The sequence below is a fragment of the Alosa sapidissima genome, chromosome 11 (genome assembly GCF_018492685.1).
Source record: "Alosa sapidissima isolate fAloSap1 chromosome 11, fAloSap1.pri, whole genome shotgun sequence".
NCBI classification, from domain to species: Eukaryota; Metazoa; Chordata; class Actinopteri; order Clupeiformes; family Clupeidae; genus Alosa; species Alosa sapidissima.
Genome location: NC_055967.1, coordinates 19,294,846 through 19,312,638, shown reverse-complemented (window position 1 = coordinate 19,312,638; position 17,793 = coordinate 19,294,846). Strand labels below are relative to the sequence as shown.

Genomic DNA, 17,793 nt, shown 5'->3' with positions numbered 1-17,793 from the left:
TGGAGTGAGAACCACATGTGCTTGTTTCCCTGTGCTGTCCTTCTCTCTGTGTGTCCAGTCTCTCTCTCTCTCACTCCACTCTCCTCGCTTTCCACCTCCCACTGTCCTGTTTCTCATAACTTACTACTCTGGGATCACCAAATGGATTTAACCTCAACTCAGGCTTCAGTTCAGACCCAGGATTGGAGGTTGTGATTGTAATAAAAATCGTATAATGATCTAATATGATCAGAGTTTGGAGTAAGTCTCCACCAGCCATCGAGTTCTTGGTTTGAACTGAAGCCACAACGCAGGTTTATCTGAGGATGTTCTATGTGTCGGCTTCGGTTCCGGAGCGGACTTCGTTTCCGGAGTCTTCTGTGGGCTTTGGTTCTGGAGTGTTCTGCGGGCTTTGTCCAGGAGATTTGGACTTGGGCGGCCTGCTCTTCAGCTACTTTTTCCTCACGCTGGGGCTGTGGTCATTCTGGGAGTGTGTGAGAGCATGTGGGAAGAGAATGTGTGTGTGCCTTTGGCTGTGTGAAGATGTGTTTGTGTGTGTGTGTGAGAGAGAGGGGGGGGGGATTGAGATTGTGTGTGAGAGAGAGGAGAGAGAGAGGTAGAGAGAGGGTCTGTGAGTGTGTGTGTGTGTGTGCGTGTGCGTGCGCGCTGCTCCAGTGGTGGCCACATCCTCCCCAGCAGCTCGATTTCTTCCGTCTCAAACGCCTCAACTCCTCTGCTGTCATCTCTCGCCTGCCATCGGCTGTCCTCTCTAACCACTCGCCAATCGCTAAACCCAGCTCCCAGAGGTCCCATCCTACAAACACTCACCCAGGTACGCAACCAACCATCCACCCCAAACAAACAAACAACAAAATAACACCCTGCAAACAGCTAAGCAATAAGCCACAAAGAGTTGAAAGCAGCACTCCTTTCATGTTGTGTCGTTTGTGAGAGTGTGTGTACTTGTGTTCGTCAGTGCGTATGCATATGTAGATTGTCTGTGCACAAATATTTGGGTACATGCATGGTTGTGTGTGTCTGTGTGTGTAAAAGAGAAAAGGCAAGTATGTGAGAGTGTTTTGGTGTGCTTATCTGTCTGTATGTAGCCCCATGACTATGCATTTCTGAAATCGATCAAGAAGCTTTTAAGCAGGACATGATTTGCCGTCAGAAAGCTTTTCCCCCTCCATTAGGTGATTAATATAATGTGATTCAGTGTGAGTGTTTATTACACTAGATGAAGTGTAGTTGGCCCTTTTTGCATCTGTTCACACAGACTGCTGCAAGGGTCTACACACACACAAACACACACACACACACACACACACACACACACACACACACACACACACACTCCAATCTGTCCTAGTAAATGGTCGCCAACTCCACACACATCAGAGAGAGTGTCTGCTTCCAACTCTGCATTAGTAACTTCTGGATGGTCCAGAGGACGTACCCAGCGTCCAGCCCCAAACCACTGAGTACCCATATGAATTATGAATTATACCCCCAAACCACTGAATACCAATGTTAACAGTCCCCCTAGTCAATGCATGCCTCTCTGCACAGCGCAAGCCCAGGGCTCCTACAGCACAGGAGTCTGCTTTAGCTTATATTAACCAGCTGCATGGACTCTTGACTCCTGACTAATGCCCTGTGCTGCAGCAATTACGTCCCTGCCATATCTGTCCAAAACAACTCAGTCAATTTGATTGTGATGGTTTAAAAAAACATAATGAATGGATTAATGTTAAATGTACAATTTGATCCTTCTGGCAGGCAGTTTCTTCATTTCCTTTTCCTGCTTTTGAGTTTTTCTTCTTTTCAACTGTTAAAACTACTTGTGTGTGTATTACAGTATGTGTGTCTGTCTGTATGTGAGTGTACATTAGTGTGTGTGTGTGCATGCAAGTTTACATTTGCCTGTCTGTACTGCACTTCTGTATGTACTGTGTGTGTGTGTCTGTAAGTGTAAGTATGACTGAGAGACAGCCGGACAGGCGGAACCTGACAGCCTGTTTTTCCGTCCCACAGAACCGTCTGCACGAGTCCCTGAAGCTCTTTGACAGCATCTGCAACAACAAATGGTTCACAGACACCTCCATCATTCTTTTCCTCAATAAGAAGGACATTTTTGAGGACAAAATAAAGAAGTCTCCTCTTAGTATCTGCTTCCCTGAGTACACAGGTAACCCACTATCCCATTGATGAAGATGAAGATGTAGTAGCAGAGGAAGAAGAATTTAGCCATATTTATTCTTTAGCAGTTAGATTCTCTGTCTGCCCCTACCTCACTCACCTGGGCTTTGAGCACCCATGAGAGAGAGAGAGAGAGAGAGAGAGAGAGAGAGAGAGAGAGAGAGAGAGAGAGAGAGAGAGAGAGAGAGAGAGAGAGAGAGAGGAGAGAGAGAGAGAGAGAGAGAGAGAGAGAGAGAGAGAGAGAGAGAGAGAGCAGCATAGCCATCATGTCTAGCCAGACAAATGCACAAAACAAGGTGTGCCTCCACTGCCAGTAATCCACTTACCAGGCTAGAGTATTCCTGGGCCTCAAGTTCAGATTAGATTAGATATGAAACTGCTAAAAATATGGGATGATTACCTTCAGCCCTATGCACCATTTCATGTGTCCTTCCTCCTTCCCTCCCTCTCCTCCTCTTATTCCCAACTCCCTGTGCACTGCTTGCTGTTGTTTTCTGTCTTTCTGTCTCTACTTTGTTCTCACTTTTCTTTTGTCACTTTGTGTCCAATTCTTTCTGAGTCTTATTCCCTCTGGGCCTTATTGCCTTTCATTCCTGCCTCCATTACATCTCCTTCCCTTCAACTCTCTCTCTCTCTCTCTCTCTCTCTCTCTTATTTTCTCTTCCTCTCTTGGACTGACTTACATGTCTGTTTCTCTTCTACCCTCACTTTCCTTTTTTGCACACACACTCTTTCCATCTCAATTTATGTCTGCCTGTTTTTTTAATCTCTCTCCTTACATCTTCATAACTCCTCCTCCACCCTCTATCCATCCCCCTTTCCCCTCTCCTCCTCCTCGTTCTCCTCCATTTCCTCCTCCTTCACTTCCTCCTCTCCCTCCTCCTCCTCCTCTTCCTCCCCAGGCCCTGACACTTTCACAGATGCCGTGGTGTACATCCAGGGTCAGTATGAGACCAAGAACAAGTCTACCCACAAGGAGGTGTACGCTCACATCACTTGCGCCACCGACACCAACAACATCCAGTTCGTCTTCGACGCCGTCACTGACGTCATCATCGCCAACAACCTGCGCGGCTGCGGTCTCTACTGACCTCTGGCCTCACCACTCCAATTCGGTTTCTGTAAAAGATCCTTTATCATTCTGCTGGAAGTCCCCTGATAAAAAACGTTCTTTGGCTGCCAGTTCACAACGCTGTATAGAACCCTTTCGCTAATACAAAAGATTATTTTATTTGCCAGAAAAGAAAAATTTTAGTGTGGACAAGGTTATATGAAAAAGCCGTCATTTCTAGTTGGAATTAAGTTTCCTACTGTACCTAATGCTGTTGGGAGTAAGCCAAAATTAATATTTATCTCTGCCAAAACTATTAAGTGCCAAGACTACACCAAGGATGTTCGCAGTAGCATCCACTGTGTTTGCAGAAAGACCAAAGATTGCTATGGCTTAATTTGAGCTATTTTATGTGTGTGTCAACGATGAGACCTTTCATTGTAATTTCCAGTATTGTCATTGGGATGATCTTGGTCATGGTTTATGGGAGTGCAGACTATGTTTTACATCTTCATGTGCACAACTACATAGGAAGCACATGTGAGAGAAACTACCGTTGCACTATTATAAAATATACTTTACAAACCATGATTCACTAGGGTAGAGTATCTCATCAAATCATTCCACCGCAGTGGGTTTGCTATTACACTCAAGTGATCTTTGATTTTCACTTTGTACAAAAGCGTCTGCAAATTACTCTAGCTATAACTGTGTCAGTGTAGAATTTTTAGACAATCATGGAATGTTATGTGTTGGGTTACAATGTCAGGACAGAAATGTTGTTCTTCAGATGAAACACAACTGTTGGCATTTAAATGGAACCTGAGCTCCCACTGTTCTACTGCCTCTCTGAGGAGCTGCTTAAATGAGCGTAAAATGAGTACGAGGCACGCCATCCTTTCTCTACATCACATCGCTGCGTCTCCACATGGCCATGATGGAGACGGGCGCAGGTTGTCAGGCTGTACAGCTTATTCTCCACAATCGACTTGACAACAGTGATAAGGAAGGGTGACTGTAGATGTATAACAGCAGCCTGTACATTAATAATTGATCGCAATTTATCATTTATCATGTATCAGTCATGTTTAACATCCAATTAACCTTTAGCGATGGCCAGGTTCTCGTAAGACCAAGGAGAGGAGAGCTGATGACTTTCTGATGCTGTCACTGGTGAAGAAAAGCTTGACTGATTTGATATTTGTGTCTGTTCTTTTTATACTTGCCATGCAGTGACTTGCATAAACAGCCAAGAACTTTCAAAGAGAAAAAAAACCCCTCAATCATTAAAATGTTCACAAAGGGCTCATTGTTAGCATCTACACAGCCAAATGGGTGTCTTTAGGACTCGTTCTCAGCATCTACGTGGCAAAATGGGTTTTTTTAAAGTGGTTTACTTCTGAGGACATTGTTTTCTACTATTATTTTTTCTTTCTTTTGGTTGGGTCTTGCTTTTGTATTCTCCTAGCTTTGCTCTGAAGGATGTCTGTGTAAATAGGACTCTTAAGCGAGCTCTCAACATCTCTGTGTGATTCAGCACCAGCATGGGTGCTAGCGGCCAGTGTGTGTGTGTGTGTGTGTGTGTGTGTGTCTGTGGCGTGAGTACAGCTAATCCGCCGCGCTTTCCATCTGGAGTCCACACCTCTCGTGTCTCCCTCTCTCTCTCTCCCTCTCTCTCTCCCTCTCCCTCTCTCTCCCTCCCTCTCTCTCTCTCCCTCCCTCTCTCTCTCTCCCTCTCTCTCTCCCTCTCCCTCTCTCTCTCTCCCTCTCTCTCCCTCCCTCTCTCTCTCTCCCTCTCTCTCTCCCTCTCCCTCTCTCTCTCTCCCTCTCTCTCTCTCCCTCTCTCTCTCCGCCGTCTCAGTCTGCTGCCCAAGGCCTCCGGCGCCATGCTTAATTCGGCTAACACTCACGATCCCATCGCCAGCCACTCACCAGATCTTAGACCAGCTATTCTCTCTATCTCTCTCTTTCTCTCTCTCTCTCGCTCACTCTCTCCTCTCTCTGGTCCTCTGTCCCTAAGCATATTTGCACTGATGCCCATTTCATCCATTATCCTCTCCTCTTTATATACGTTATTATGTTTACAAAGCTAGGCTCTGAAGTCATCCATCATGCGACACACGCCGTTCTGGTTATGGGAGTCTTGCGCTCCGTTTGCGTCCTCTATGTGGAGACCTGTGTGGAGTGGAGTGGAGTGGAGTGGAGTGTTAGTCCTGGGCCTCTGTTTATGAGGCTGTTATAGCCCCAATGAGCTGACCTGAAGTCACCTCTGTCGCCTGTGGTGGCATTGAGATGTTGTTGAGTGTCGTGCACTCACACACACACACACACACACACGCACGCACACACACACAGGGCTGTGACTGATGAGGCATCAGTGGATTCATTTAGCAGGAAACAGCTGTTGCTCCTCTCATTAAGCCGACGCTGTGGGAGAGGACGAGGGCAGAGGGAACAGGCGGCCTCGGCGCGCGGCGCCGCTCCCCGTCCTTCACCGAGCCTCTTTCCAAAGCGCTCCTCTCGCACACCTGCCCCGCCGCCCGCACGGTGGACGCTGTGCACGGCACGCATGGGCGAATGAGGAGGGCAAGTAGAGGCATCGCGCTGATGCAAGCGCAAAGCAAGGGGCCAGACACGACACACGCTGCTGTTTCTCCCACCGGCCGGGTTGAGAGGGAGAGTGTGTGTGTGTGTGTGTGCGGAGAGGCAGCTGATTTGGTGACGTGGGCCGTCCTCTCGCCCTCCTCTTCCCTCTGGCAGGTGAGGTGGCAGGCTGGGTGCTGTTAACCTGCGACGTGTCTGGGTGTGCGCCAACGTCACGGTGAATCATTTCAGCGCTTTCAACTTCCTCAGCATTGCCTCCCAGCTTTATGTTTTATGATACACCACCGGATTCTCTTCTCATCTATCTCTCTCTGTCTCTCTCTCTCTCTTTCTTTCTGTCTCTCTCCCCTCTCTCTCTCTCTCTTTCAAATTCTGTTTCATTCTCTGATTCATCCAGACTTTGTTCCAGATGATATTCTTCTTGGTTTTATATTTCGATAGAAGACCTTTCTTTTCGTGATGCTGTAGATGGGAAGGAATCTCCCTTCAATCCCTGCTAGCTCTGTTACTCACAGCTGGAGAGCCGTCAACTCTCCCAATCGAGAGCCTGACAGAGCAGTGAGTTTAGGTGTCTGCGTGAGGGCTGTCTCGCTGAAAGATGGCTTCCAGGTCGGCAAATACTGTGAGATCGCTGGGCTGTAAAGCATATGTATTTGGTTGAGGGAATGATGGGTAATAAAATCAGTGACCGCAGCAGGAAGACTTATGGGTAACGAAGTTCTCTGCCCAAGGTAAAGAGGCTTATGGGTAATTGGTTCTGTCTGCTGCTGTGAGACTGATAGGTGGTGTGCTGGTGTGGTCGCCCTGGCTGTGGCTCTCTCTCTCTCTCTCTCTTTCTCTCTCTCTCTTTCTCTCGCTCTCTCTGTCCATGAGCAGTAGTCTTTCCACAGCAAACTTAAATTATGCACACACAGCAGGCAAGACTTTTCTTTTTTTGTTATGTATATTTTAAAATATATCACACTTCTAACTTCTTGCCAAAACCTCTTTACACAAACAGTGCCATCCTCTACTTTGCACACTGGCAGTTGAGCAGGCAGTTTTTAAACAATGCAAGATCAGCACAGCTTATTATCCCTATTATTATTTATTTTTTACATCATTATTTTATTTTTTTGCTACACAGTGCAGTCAAAGAAATGTTGTTGTTGCCAGGTTTGATCATATTCCCCCATTTTCCTTTGCAGGGGTCTTACTCCCTGTTTTAGCAACTCTCTGTTTTAGCTCCAGCTGTGCTTTAGCGGCAGGTAAACGCTGTCCTCCCGTTTGGAGCTCCTCTATGGGCCCGTCAGCCTGCAGCCCGCCGGCACCTCTGCTGTAATTAGTATTTGTTTTGTTTTTGTTTTTGTTTTTTTTTGTTTTTGTTTTGTTTTTCTGAATGTCTCTGTCGCTGCTGACATTATTTATTTGAACGATTAATATGTATTTATATAAAAAATGATTGATTAAAGAGCCCATGAAACTCAGTGTCCCGTGCTTAATGAGTCTTGAGTGAGTCTTCTTAACGGTGTTTGGCATCATCTCTCTTACTGTTTCCGATTTCTTTTAAGCTGCTCTTTTCTATGCTTCACTGTTTGGTGTGTGCGTGCCTGCGGTTTGTGTATATATATTCGTGTTAGATCAAGGGGTAGGATTGTTAGAAATGTGATTTTCAGTAAATTTTTGTGTGAACTCACCATAATGTGCACTTTATTGTGGAAGTAGATTTAGGAAAATGTGGCTTGCATTTTTATGTGTGAAGTGCAAAAAGGACATTATTGAAATTGATTAAGAATTTGGAGAGCTTAACCTTTACTGTATGTATGCAGGATCACACCTCTGCTTTGTGCTCTTGCTCTCTCTCTCTTTTTCTCTCTCTCTCTCACTCTTTCTCTCTCTCTCTCTTTCTCAAGAACTCTATTTTCTGTCTCTCATGTCCTCCTGGAGGAAAAGTGTTCCGCTTATTAAATAGTGTCATTGTTCATGGGGAGAATCTCAATGGCTGCCAGAAAGACGCACAGGAAATGAATACACATAACAATGCATATTGTGGCAACATGCCATGCTCTCTCTCTCTCGCTTTTTATCTATCTATCTATCTATCTATCTATCTCTCTCTGTCCATATCCCTTCACTCGTTTCTACTGGGTACAGCAGCCTTGTAAAACCTGCAGCAGAGGGAACAGCACAGAATGAATTTGCTGTTCAGCTATGCTTTGTTTCCGGTCTCTCTTTTTCTCTTCTTTTTTCCAAGTTTGCTTGTCCCACCCACAGCATGTTCCAGCCCATTCTATTCTACTGGATTCTGTGCTTTCCAACACACACACACACACATTTGGCACACATCTACTGTATGCTGGGTGAAAGTGGCGCTTACACTAATTTATGCTTTCTCCACTTTTATTCCAACAACTGTCTGGGTTCAACTTCCTTTGTGGTGGTTTGTACACCTAATTCTAATCTGTTCTCCTTTTCCCACTACCTTTCTTTCTTTCTTTCTATTCCTATATTTCTCTTCTCCTCTATTCCCTTCTCTCTCTCTCCTCTTTCTTGTTTCCCTTTGCAGAATCGCATGCATGAGTCTCTTATGCTCTTCGATTCCATCTGTAACAACAAATTCTTCATTGACACTTCCATCATTCTCTTCCTCAACAAGAAAGACCTGTTTGCTGAAAAGATTAAGAAATCCGCCTTGAGTATCTGTTTCCCTGAATACACAGGTAAGAGTCTACCATCATCATATTCTAACGCTTTCCTGACCAGCTTACCTCTCTCAGGACTCTTAGTCCTCCTTGCTGTAACATTTACAAATCAGACGTGCATATAGATTGAGTATTAATAAATTAATAAGATAATTCTTATAATTGTACTTAAATAATAGAAAATAAGGAGCTAGAATGTGAGCTTTGTCTCACAACGTGACCAAAGGAGAACCAGAGTTTTAGTTTTGAAAGCATATCTCCAAATGAAAGACCCAATTAAAGTGTACCATAAGCAATTCCTATAGCAATTTCTAACCTGTAACAATTTTTGTCAGACTCAGCAAATTTCTCCTCATGATCTGCTAGCTCTCTAGCCTGACGAGCCAGACCCACATTAAAATGTAGGGTCTGGGCACTCACCGTTTGCAGTGCTCAGTCCAAGGGGCGGGATAATCAGTTGTCTTTCAAATTCCCTCTGCACGCAATAGGACAGCGCTATGAGTCCCATACGTTTTCCCACCAGCGGAGCTAGTTAGCTAGTTCAAACTTTTGCCAACTTAAAAAAAGCTTAACTCGTGTCACACTGTTGGCCAACAGCAACATCCATCTTCTTTGTTTTCAAGTAGCAAGGAATTCAAGCCAAACTGTTGCAACTCTGCCATCAATCATTATGTTAAAGGAACCGTATGTAGGATTTTGGCCAAAACTGGTACTACAATCGCTTTCAAAATACTGTAGAGCGGTGTACACCGCAGATGTGGTAACTAGAGCAGAGCTGGCAACCCAGATGCCGAAACACTACTGACTTTGTGATTACTAGATAGGTGGAGGGTGGCGGATCAGGCTAAAACACAAATATGTAAACATCAACATCAGTTGAGGGCTGCAACTTCACTTTTTTAAATGACGATATCCTGGCCGGACTACTGTTGTCAGTGATATATTTCTTAATGAAGTATTTGAAATTAGCATGATTTCCTAATGTCTAGTGACAAATCAGGGCCATTTTATGATTAATTGAATTACATTTCTTACATACGGTTCCTTTAAGCCCGCCTAACGACTCTCTACACGATTTGATTGGCCTGATAGAGGTTTAATTTTTCGAGCTCACAAGCGGAGAGTTGCTAGACTAGCCCTGGAAGCAAATGTAATTTGCTGCCGCTAGGGAGCATCTAGATTTCTATGCTACTAGCTCTCCATTCCTTGTATGCTGTAAAAAAATGGTCAATACAGACCTGGCTCCATAAACAAACCAAGTGGAGCAAGCTTGTCCCCCAAACCATAGCAAAACTATTCCCCCTCTGGTGTTTGGTTTGGGTTAAGGGATGTTGGGTTATTTGAGGAAGTCCATTTCAAGGATTTTTAAAGACATATTTCATCGGGCCTGGATATCCACATAGCCAAGATAATAATAATAATAATAAGATAACTGATCCTGTGTAAGACCCTCTGTTCAAACTTGACCCAAACAAATCAACACATTAGTCTTTTCATTGGAATCACTGTTGTCAGACAGACTCAGCATTGTGTTTGCACGCTGACCTGTGAACAGAAAAGCGCAGAGAAAAGCCAGAGATAAGGGCCATGGGCAGCTGCCATGAGCGATCCGCCGCCGAGCAGCGCAGGCTGCAGCACGCTTCAGCAGCCAGGGAGAGAGCTTAGGCAGTGATGGATGCGTGAAGCCCCACTCTTCAGTAGACACACACACACTCACAGACACCAGTGCACATACACACACACATATATATATACACACTCACAGACACCAGTGCACACACACACAGACACCAGTGCACATACACACACATATATACACACTCACAGACACTAGTGCACATACACACACACATACAGTATATACACACTCACAGACACCAGTGCACATGCACACACACACAGACACCAGTGCACACACACACACACACACACATATACACACTCACAGACACCAGTGCATATGCACACACACACAGACAACATATATGTTTATCAAACATACACACCCCCACTCATACATAATTTGTAGTCTCACACACGTGTTACATATGACCAATACAATACACACACACCCAGAATCCATGCTGCTGTTTCTCCCGCCTCTTCAGATCCATCTGCATCTTTTGGGGTAGCCTCACGTTTATTTTTATTTTTGGCTCAGTTGCCTCTCCAGCACAACAGTAGCTCAGTAGGCCAGGCGCTGCAGATTTGGGTCAGCCCTGCATCAAAGCCTGGGTATCCTCACCTCACGTCGAGCCTGGCCAGAACCGAACGTGTCCAGATTAATCAGCGAGGTGCGCTGCTGAGTGTCCCGGGCTGCTGATGTGTGAGATAGCTGAGTGCTAGCAGGACGGCTGCTGAGGTGCAGAGCAGCTGATGTGGCTCTCAGCCGACCAGACAGAACTCTGACTCTCCCTCTGGCTTGCACCACTACGAGGCAGAGGCAGAGCTCCGCTCCAACAGCTGTTGCATGTGATGCAAAGTCAGAGCAGCAGAAAGGACAATTAGACAAACTTTATTTTACATTACTATTAGTAGTCTAGTAGTAATATTATGAAGGTAATTATTACTTTTAATTCTAGATAAAATAGTTATTAGATATATTCCGTCACATTACTGTACAAAACGTGATTGTTTATATGAACAATTGTGTTTGAGGAGCTGTAGGCTGGTCTGTACTCGTGTAGAGGTGCGCGTGATTGAGGAGCTGTAGGCTGGTCTGTACTCGTGTAGAGGTGCGCGTGATTGAGGAGATGTAGGCTGGTCTGTACTTATGTAGAGGTGCACGTGATTGAGGAGATGTAGGCTGGTCTGTACTTATGTAGAGGTGCACGTGATTGAGGAGATGTAGGCTGGTCTGTACTCATGTAGAGGTGCGCGTGATTGAGGAGATGTAGGCTGGTCTGTACTCAGAGGAGATGTAGGCTCCTGCTGGTCTGTACTCGTGTAGAGGTGCATGTGATTGAGGAGATGTAGGCTGGTCTGTACTCAGAGGAGATGTAGAGAGAGGGAGTGATTGAGGAGATGTAGGCTTTCCTTTCTCTTCTCTTTGTTCTTCCTCTCTGTTCACTTGTCTCTGATATCGTGTTAATTGACGTTCTCTCACGTTGTCTCACTGTCTTCTTTCTCCCTCTTTCTTCTTTCCCCTTCTTTCTCTCACTCCTTTGTTTTCATCTCTCATCTTCATATCTCTCTCATCCCCCCTCTCTCTCTCCTCTTGGTACCATTCCTTCACTCCTCTCCTCTCTCTCTCCCTTTACTTTTTTGCCTCTGTCATCCCTTCCTCCCTCTCTCTCTTCTTCACCCCCTTTCTCCCTCTTTCCTCTCTCTCTCTCTCTCCATCTCCCTCTCTTCTCCCATGTCATTCCGCCCTCACCCTCCACCGCCCTGCAGGGCCCAACACCTATGAGGACGCCGCCGCTTACATCCAAGCACAGTTCGAGAGCAAGAACCGCTCGCCCAATAAGGAGATCTACTGTCACATGACCTGTGCCACCGACACAGGAAACATCCAGGTGGTGTTTGACGCCGTCACCGACATCATCATCGCCAACAACCTGCGAGGTTGTGGCCTGTACTGAGATCGCGCAGCTCTCTCTTACGTCACCTCTTTGGTAATGATTATTATTGAAAATGCAAGTTGGTAAATAATAATAATGATAATTTTAAAATAGGCATACATATATATATATAAATATAAATATGAATATATATATAATGTTTTTAGTTTGTCTTCAAGGAGCTGCCAACAGAACTGATTTCTTATAGAAACCCAGCCTTTATGGTTTTAGAACAAAGTTGGGACCTTTTTTTGTTTTCTTTTTTTTTGTTTCTTTTTGTTTTGTTTTTGTTTTTTTCCCCATCTTTTGCAGTTGTAGTTCTTTTCCTTTCTCACGGTGTCTTTTTGTTGAAACTAAACAACCCTTATTTTACAAAAATGTCTTTTGTTCTATTGTTTTTGTAATGTTTTTTTTTTTGTTTTGTTTGTGTTCTTTGTTCATTGTATGTATATTTATTACGTGACGATCAGTCAGGGATGCTGACCTGTCCATGTCTGCCTGAGCGTACTGCTGTATGACTTGAGAAATGAGAAAACAATAGCTCTATCAATGACTTGGACAGTTATGGTGCCTGTAGCTGTAGTGAGCACTATGATAATGATTATGGTCAGTGAGAACAGGATGAGCTGTAGCGGGTTAATCTTTTCCTCTTTTTTTTTGTTTGTTTGTTTGAGGTTTTTTCAGACTGGGTTTTCATGGCGATCCTATTAGTTCTGTTAGGCTAGTTGATACTCCAGAGAAAGAAGGCGCCCGGGATTGCACCCTCTCAGCTTCTCTAATGTTCTTTTCTTTGTTTGTTTGTTTCCTGTCGTTCACGCTGTTATTCCCTGTCACTTTAGTAGGCCACCTCCATTGCCTGTGTGCATTGTGGAAAAAAGGGGCCACAGCTGTGTGCACGCCCTGGCCTCTAAACCAATCAAATCGACGAAAAGTGTCATATCAGTGCCAATCTCCTGAGAATGACAAGTTTGGGAATAGTTCTAGAAACACTAGTTCACTGTAATGAGAACCTATTAACATTGTCATGTAAGGAACTTCTACTTTTTTATTGTCGTTAATTAATTTATTAATTTATTTATTGGTTGTCTGTCACCTCTTCTTCTTCTGACCCACCTCTGCCCTCCCCCTCCTCTCCTCATTCTCCTTACATCACTTCCTACCTCCCATCATCCCTCACCTCTCATTGACTTCCTGTTTTGTTTGTCTACGGGCTGGGTAATGGAGTCCTCTCGCACTGGCCTTGTGTCTAAAGTTAGCATGACCCTACAGCCTTTGTATAAAGAAACAGTTAAATGCTTCACATAGATGATATTAAAAAAGAAATAAAAAACCCACAAAAAGTGCAAAATAGAAAAAAAAACATAAAAAAGAAAAAGACAACAGCAAAAAGTGGGTTGTGGTTGGGTTGGGTTGGGGGGGGGGGGGGCAGGGGAATAGACAGCTGTTCTGCCCGTTGTTCTGACATGGTGATTTTCGGACGTTGGGTCATTGGGGCTGTGTGTCTTAGTAGAAAGCTGTAGTTCCTCCGGTTATAGAGTCTTTACACGTAGAAAAATTTACTCTGAGAAAGAGATGAAAAAAAGAAAAGGATGATTATGACAACAATAATAACAAAGATGATAATGACAACATTGAAATAATAACAATATCAATGAAAAATGATGATTCTGTAATATTATTAAAAGTATATTTCTTGTGCTTTGTAGCTACAGAACATTTTTTCTCTCTCTCTCCCCCTTTTTTAAAAAAAAAGTTTTGCAAGGGTTCTTGCGTTCCACTCTAGAACCGTTCTCACAGACTTACCCATGTTGATGTTGGTAAATTGTACCAAATTTCTTTTTGCCTGTTTCCCCTGCATCACAGTGTCTTTAATGAACCTGAATTACAGTATATGTATCTTTTTTATTATTATGAAGATGTTTTTTTTGTTTTTTTGTTTTTTTTTGGAAAAACCACTTTCAGAGCACGTTCCCTGCCCCCTGGGCTGGTTTGGGTGGGGGGTGTGCACTGCTGTACAGATCCATGCGCTATTTCTCTATCTCTCTCTATTTCTCTCTCTATCTCTCTATCTCGTTTTTGGGGAATTGTACTCAAACACCTTCCAGGTCTGCATAGAAAAGCACAGCTCACACGTCACCCGTAGATTTGGAACGATGTATCTCTCCTGCTCCCACTTCTTGTCCTCTCCCTCTCTCTCTCTCCCTTTCTCAGTTTTGGAATTAAAAAGGAAAAAAGATTACTGTGTATAATGGCATATACCAGTTCAGCTTTAGGTTTCTTTCACCCGTAACCCCCACCCAGGACCCATACCCCCTTTTCTCTCTCTTCCTCTCTCTATCTCTCTCTTTTGTTCTCCTTTGATTTTCTCCCAGTGAATGCTTTTTGTGCTGCTTTTTTCTCCCTCTTCTTTAGTGAATGGTTGTTCTTTCATGTGGGATGTTCGTGCTGGATTTAAAAAAAAAACCAATCGAATGTAGTGTGTACATTAAAAGCCACAGTTTTCATGACTTCAAACTTAGCGCATCCTGACTCCAATTGTTCTTCTCCACCCACATCCTAGCCGCCACTGCTGCCGACCCTTGTGATGCGTACACACTCCCCAGCCTGACCCGGCCTCTTGCCCTTCTTTGAAACATGCTCTTTTGCCTGGCCCTGTTTAATGCGCCCCGGTTTGCCTCTGCGCCCCCCCCCCCTCTCTCCTCACTGCAGGGTTTGAGACTGACTGGTTGCCGCTGGCGTTTATGTGTAACGTGTGCATGAGTATGTTGAGAGAAAGAAAAAAACACTAATAAATCACATGTGGCATTCCTGCCCTTTTCATCCACCGGGGGTGCAGTCCACTTGTTCATTCATCTATCTGACTCTGGGTCCAGGTTTATCCTTGTGTTTTTCAGCTACCTTTTACATTAGTTTATGTGAGGCAGTCTTACACAAGTTCTTGTTCTTAATTTTATCTACCATTATTCATTAATAATAATGTACTGCATATATAATAGCATTTCATTGTAAGATATACTGAAGGGATAAGGTCATGCTTGGGTTCATGTAAGTTGTAGGCATTATATTTTGAATTTATGTTGGATAATGGTGTTATAAAGTGCATTGCAATAAGCACACCACATTTAAAACAGAAACATTTCTATTGTACTGTTTTATTTAACAAACTTAGAAATGTGCGTTTTTATCTGCTCAGTGAGAAACAAGAGTGAGAAGTTAATACTGCACACTGTGAAGCTTTTCTTTTTTGTCAAAAAAACACTGACCATAAATACCATAGACATAGAGGTGAGCAACCAACTCATCATGCGCAAACATACGCTTCTCTCTTTTAACCCTTTTCCTACTCGTTCAGCAGGGTGTCTGTCTGCAGGATTCCTCCTGCCTTGTCGTATTTGGTGGCATATCCCTGTATTTGCTTTACAGCTGTCAGGGGCACTTCTCTGGGTCACAAAACAAACAAACAAACAAACAAACAACTCAGAAACGACTCTGACCCACATCTGGGCCAGAGCAGGGCCAGCTCTGAGTGGGTGGGTGGGTGGAGGGACGGATGGATGAGTGTGTGGGGAGTAGTTGCATAACCAGGAACAGCAGGGCTACAACCAGCCACACCAACACCACCACAGCAACATGAGCCGTCGTCTCGTAATATGTCCATTGTCTCATAATATGTCAGTAATATGATTCCCAGGCCACTACTGAACTGAATCAGCAGCAGGCAGGGCGACTGGTCACAGAGCAGGAGGTGCCGGAGGGCTCATAGACATAGAGGCTGCAATATGTGAAATCTTTCATTCTGTGAACATGACCCATGTGTATAATTTAGTATTTGCGGGCTAAACACACTTAAACATTTTTAGAGATTTGGTGACCCAGTTCCAGCGTGCACACATATGCATTCATTTACATATGATATCATCAACATTCATACTTCTTTGCCTTACATTATGGTTAGTGTATGCAAAATCGGGCAAACGTGAAAATGTATTATTCACACTGTTCCATCTGAGAAAAATTGGATTTTGTCATACATCATATCAAATTATTCGGCTTTTTTTGCCTAATATCGCCCCATTTATTCCAAAAATATAGAACTTCATATAAGACAATCATACACAAATCTGGTCAGTTAGATCTTGTTGAATCAGTCCACACAGATCCAATCGGAGGTTAACAACTAACAAAAGCTACAATCCAAAGTTAACTAACAAAGGCTGTTATCAGGAGCTTGTCATCATGTCCTGTTGGTCCCCTGACAGTGGTTTGGTGAAAGCTAAACAAGTGACCATAGCTCCCTCTATCCTCTGCCCATGTGTGGTATTGGGCCTCTCCTGGGTTAGGACACAGGTTCAGAGGTTCAGACTCCTTATTGGGGTTTTGGCTGGGTGAACAAACTACAGGCTCAGAGCAACTCGTCGTCGGCTCCTAGTGTGCAGAAGAGACGTGCAGCTGAAGGGAAAAGGCACAGGCCCACAGGGGAGTGGCACGGCGCGTCTGCAGCTGGTGACAGGTCCATGTGCTGGAAATAAAGACACTGCTACAGGGTTCCAAAGGGACCAGAGTGTGTTTGTGTGCGAGAGAGAGAGACTGTGTGTGTGTAACGGGTTGTACACCTACAAATAGACAACACTGAGGAATATTATTGACTGAATATGGAGTAAACATACTCTTTAGACATCAAAGAGCTCATCAGTAACTGGAAATATGATAAGCAGTATCCTAAACAAGCTGTGTATGTGTAGGCCTGTGTCTACGTTCCCTCTAACATCCTCCAGTTAATACATGAACCCAGTAACATCAGCGGTCAGGTCCCATAACCTACAACACTGCCTGTGTGTGCGCCAGCTGCTGCAGCTTCCATGCACATTTTGCAGTCCAACAGCACTTCACACAGGTGAGTGAAAAGCACTGTACCCACCGACGTGATCTCCAGGCAGTCTGTGGACGGACTCAAGAACAGATCTGGCATGGGTGCAGCCGATCCAGCGCCACACCTGGGCCAGCTCTGGGCCACAGTCAGCTGCTATGTAGAGCAGTATCAGGTAATTGCTTCTGGATGATGGACTAGGAGTGTGAGGGGTGGGGAAAGGGACTGCTTGTGTAGCCAGAGATGGAGACTAAGTGATCATGTCAGCTCTCCACACCTGAGCCCACTAAAGAGACTTGCACATGAAGCAGTGGCCCAGATGATTCATCATGTGCTGCTCATAGGGAAATGATCCCTACAAACACAGATGACAGGAGAAGAGGGGGGAGAAGAACACTACAAAGCAAATAGCCCTGAATGGAGCAAATTACCAACCACACCGCATAATCTAGTAAACTAGCAAGTGCTCAAGTGAATACACAATTTACATAAATTATGGAAATCTTCGTATGAAACAATTGAACCTCAGCTCCTGTGTTTGGTAATCAGTTGTGTGCAGTGTGAGTGTGCTATAGTGAGAGGGGGGTGGGGTGAGTTTGGGTGGAGTTATCTCTGGGGACTATCTTCGAAAGGGGCGTTGAACAGGGACGCATGCACCTTCAGTCTCTAGCTGTTAGATACAGCAAGGTGAAATGGAGAGAAGGAATAAGGAAAGAGGGGGATGGAGAAGAAAAAAGATGGAGTGGAAAAAAGCAAGGAACGTGGAGGGAGCAGCGAAGCATGGCTGGCAGGAGAACACAGACAGGAGGAGCCTTATGGGAAATGAGGTCTGAGATGGAGATGCAGCTGCTC

General features: G+C 44.5%; 1 protein-coding gene across 2 annotated transcripts in view; it reads left to right on the top strand.

Moving 5' to 3' along the window:
- Positions 1-13,460, top strand: part of gnao1a (guanine nucleotide binding protein (G protein), alpha activating activity polypeptide O, a) — a 96,394-nt gene extending 82,934 nt beyond the window's left edge. The window contains exons 7-8 of one of the 2 annotated variants that reach the window (XM_042110598.1): positions 8,379-8,532; positions 11,908-13,460. In XM_042110598.1, coding sequence (XP_041966532.1) covers positions 8,379-8,532; positions 11,908-12,095 — 342 coding nt within the window. In that variant the 3' untranslated portion in view covers positions 12,096-13,460. Of the gene's footprint in view, positions 1-2,013; positions 2,168-3,080; positions 4,945-8,378; positions 8,533-11,907 lie in introns of those variants that run through there. The other variant, XM_042110599.1, reaches the window with a different exon arrangement.
- Positions 13,461-17,793: the final 4,333 nt, after the last annotated feature.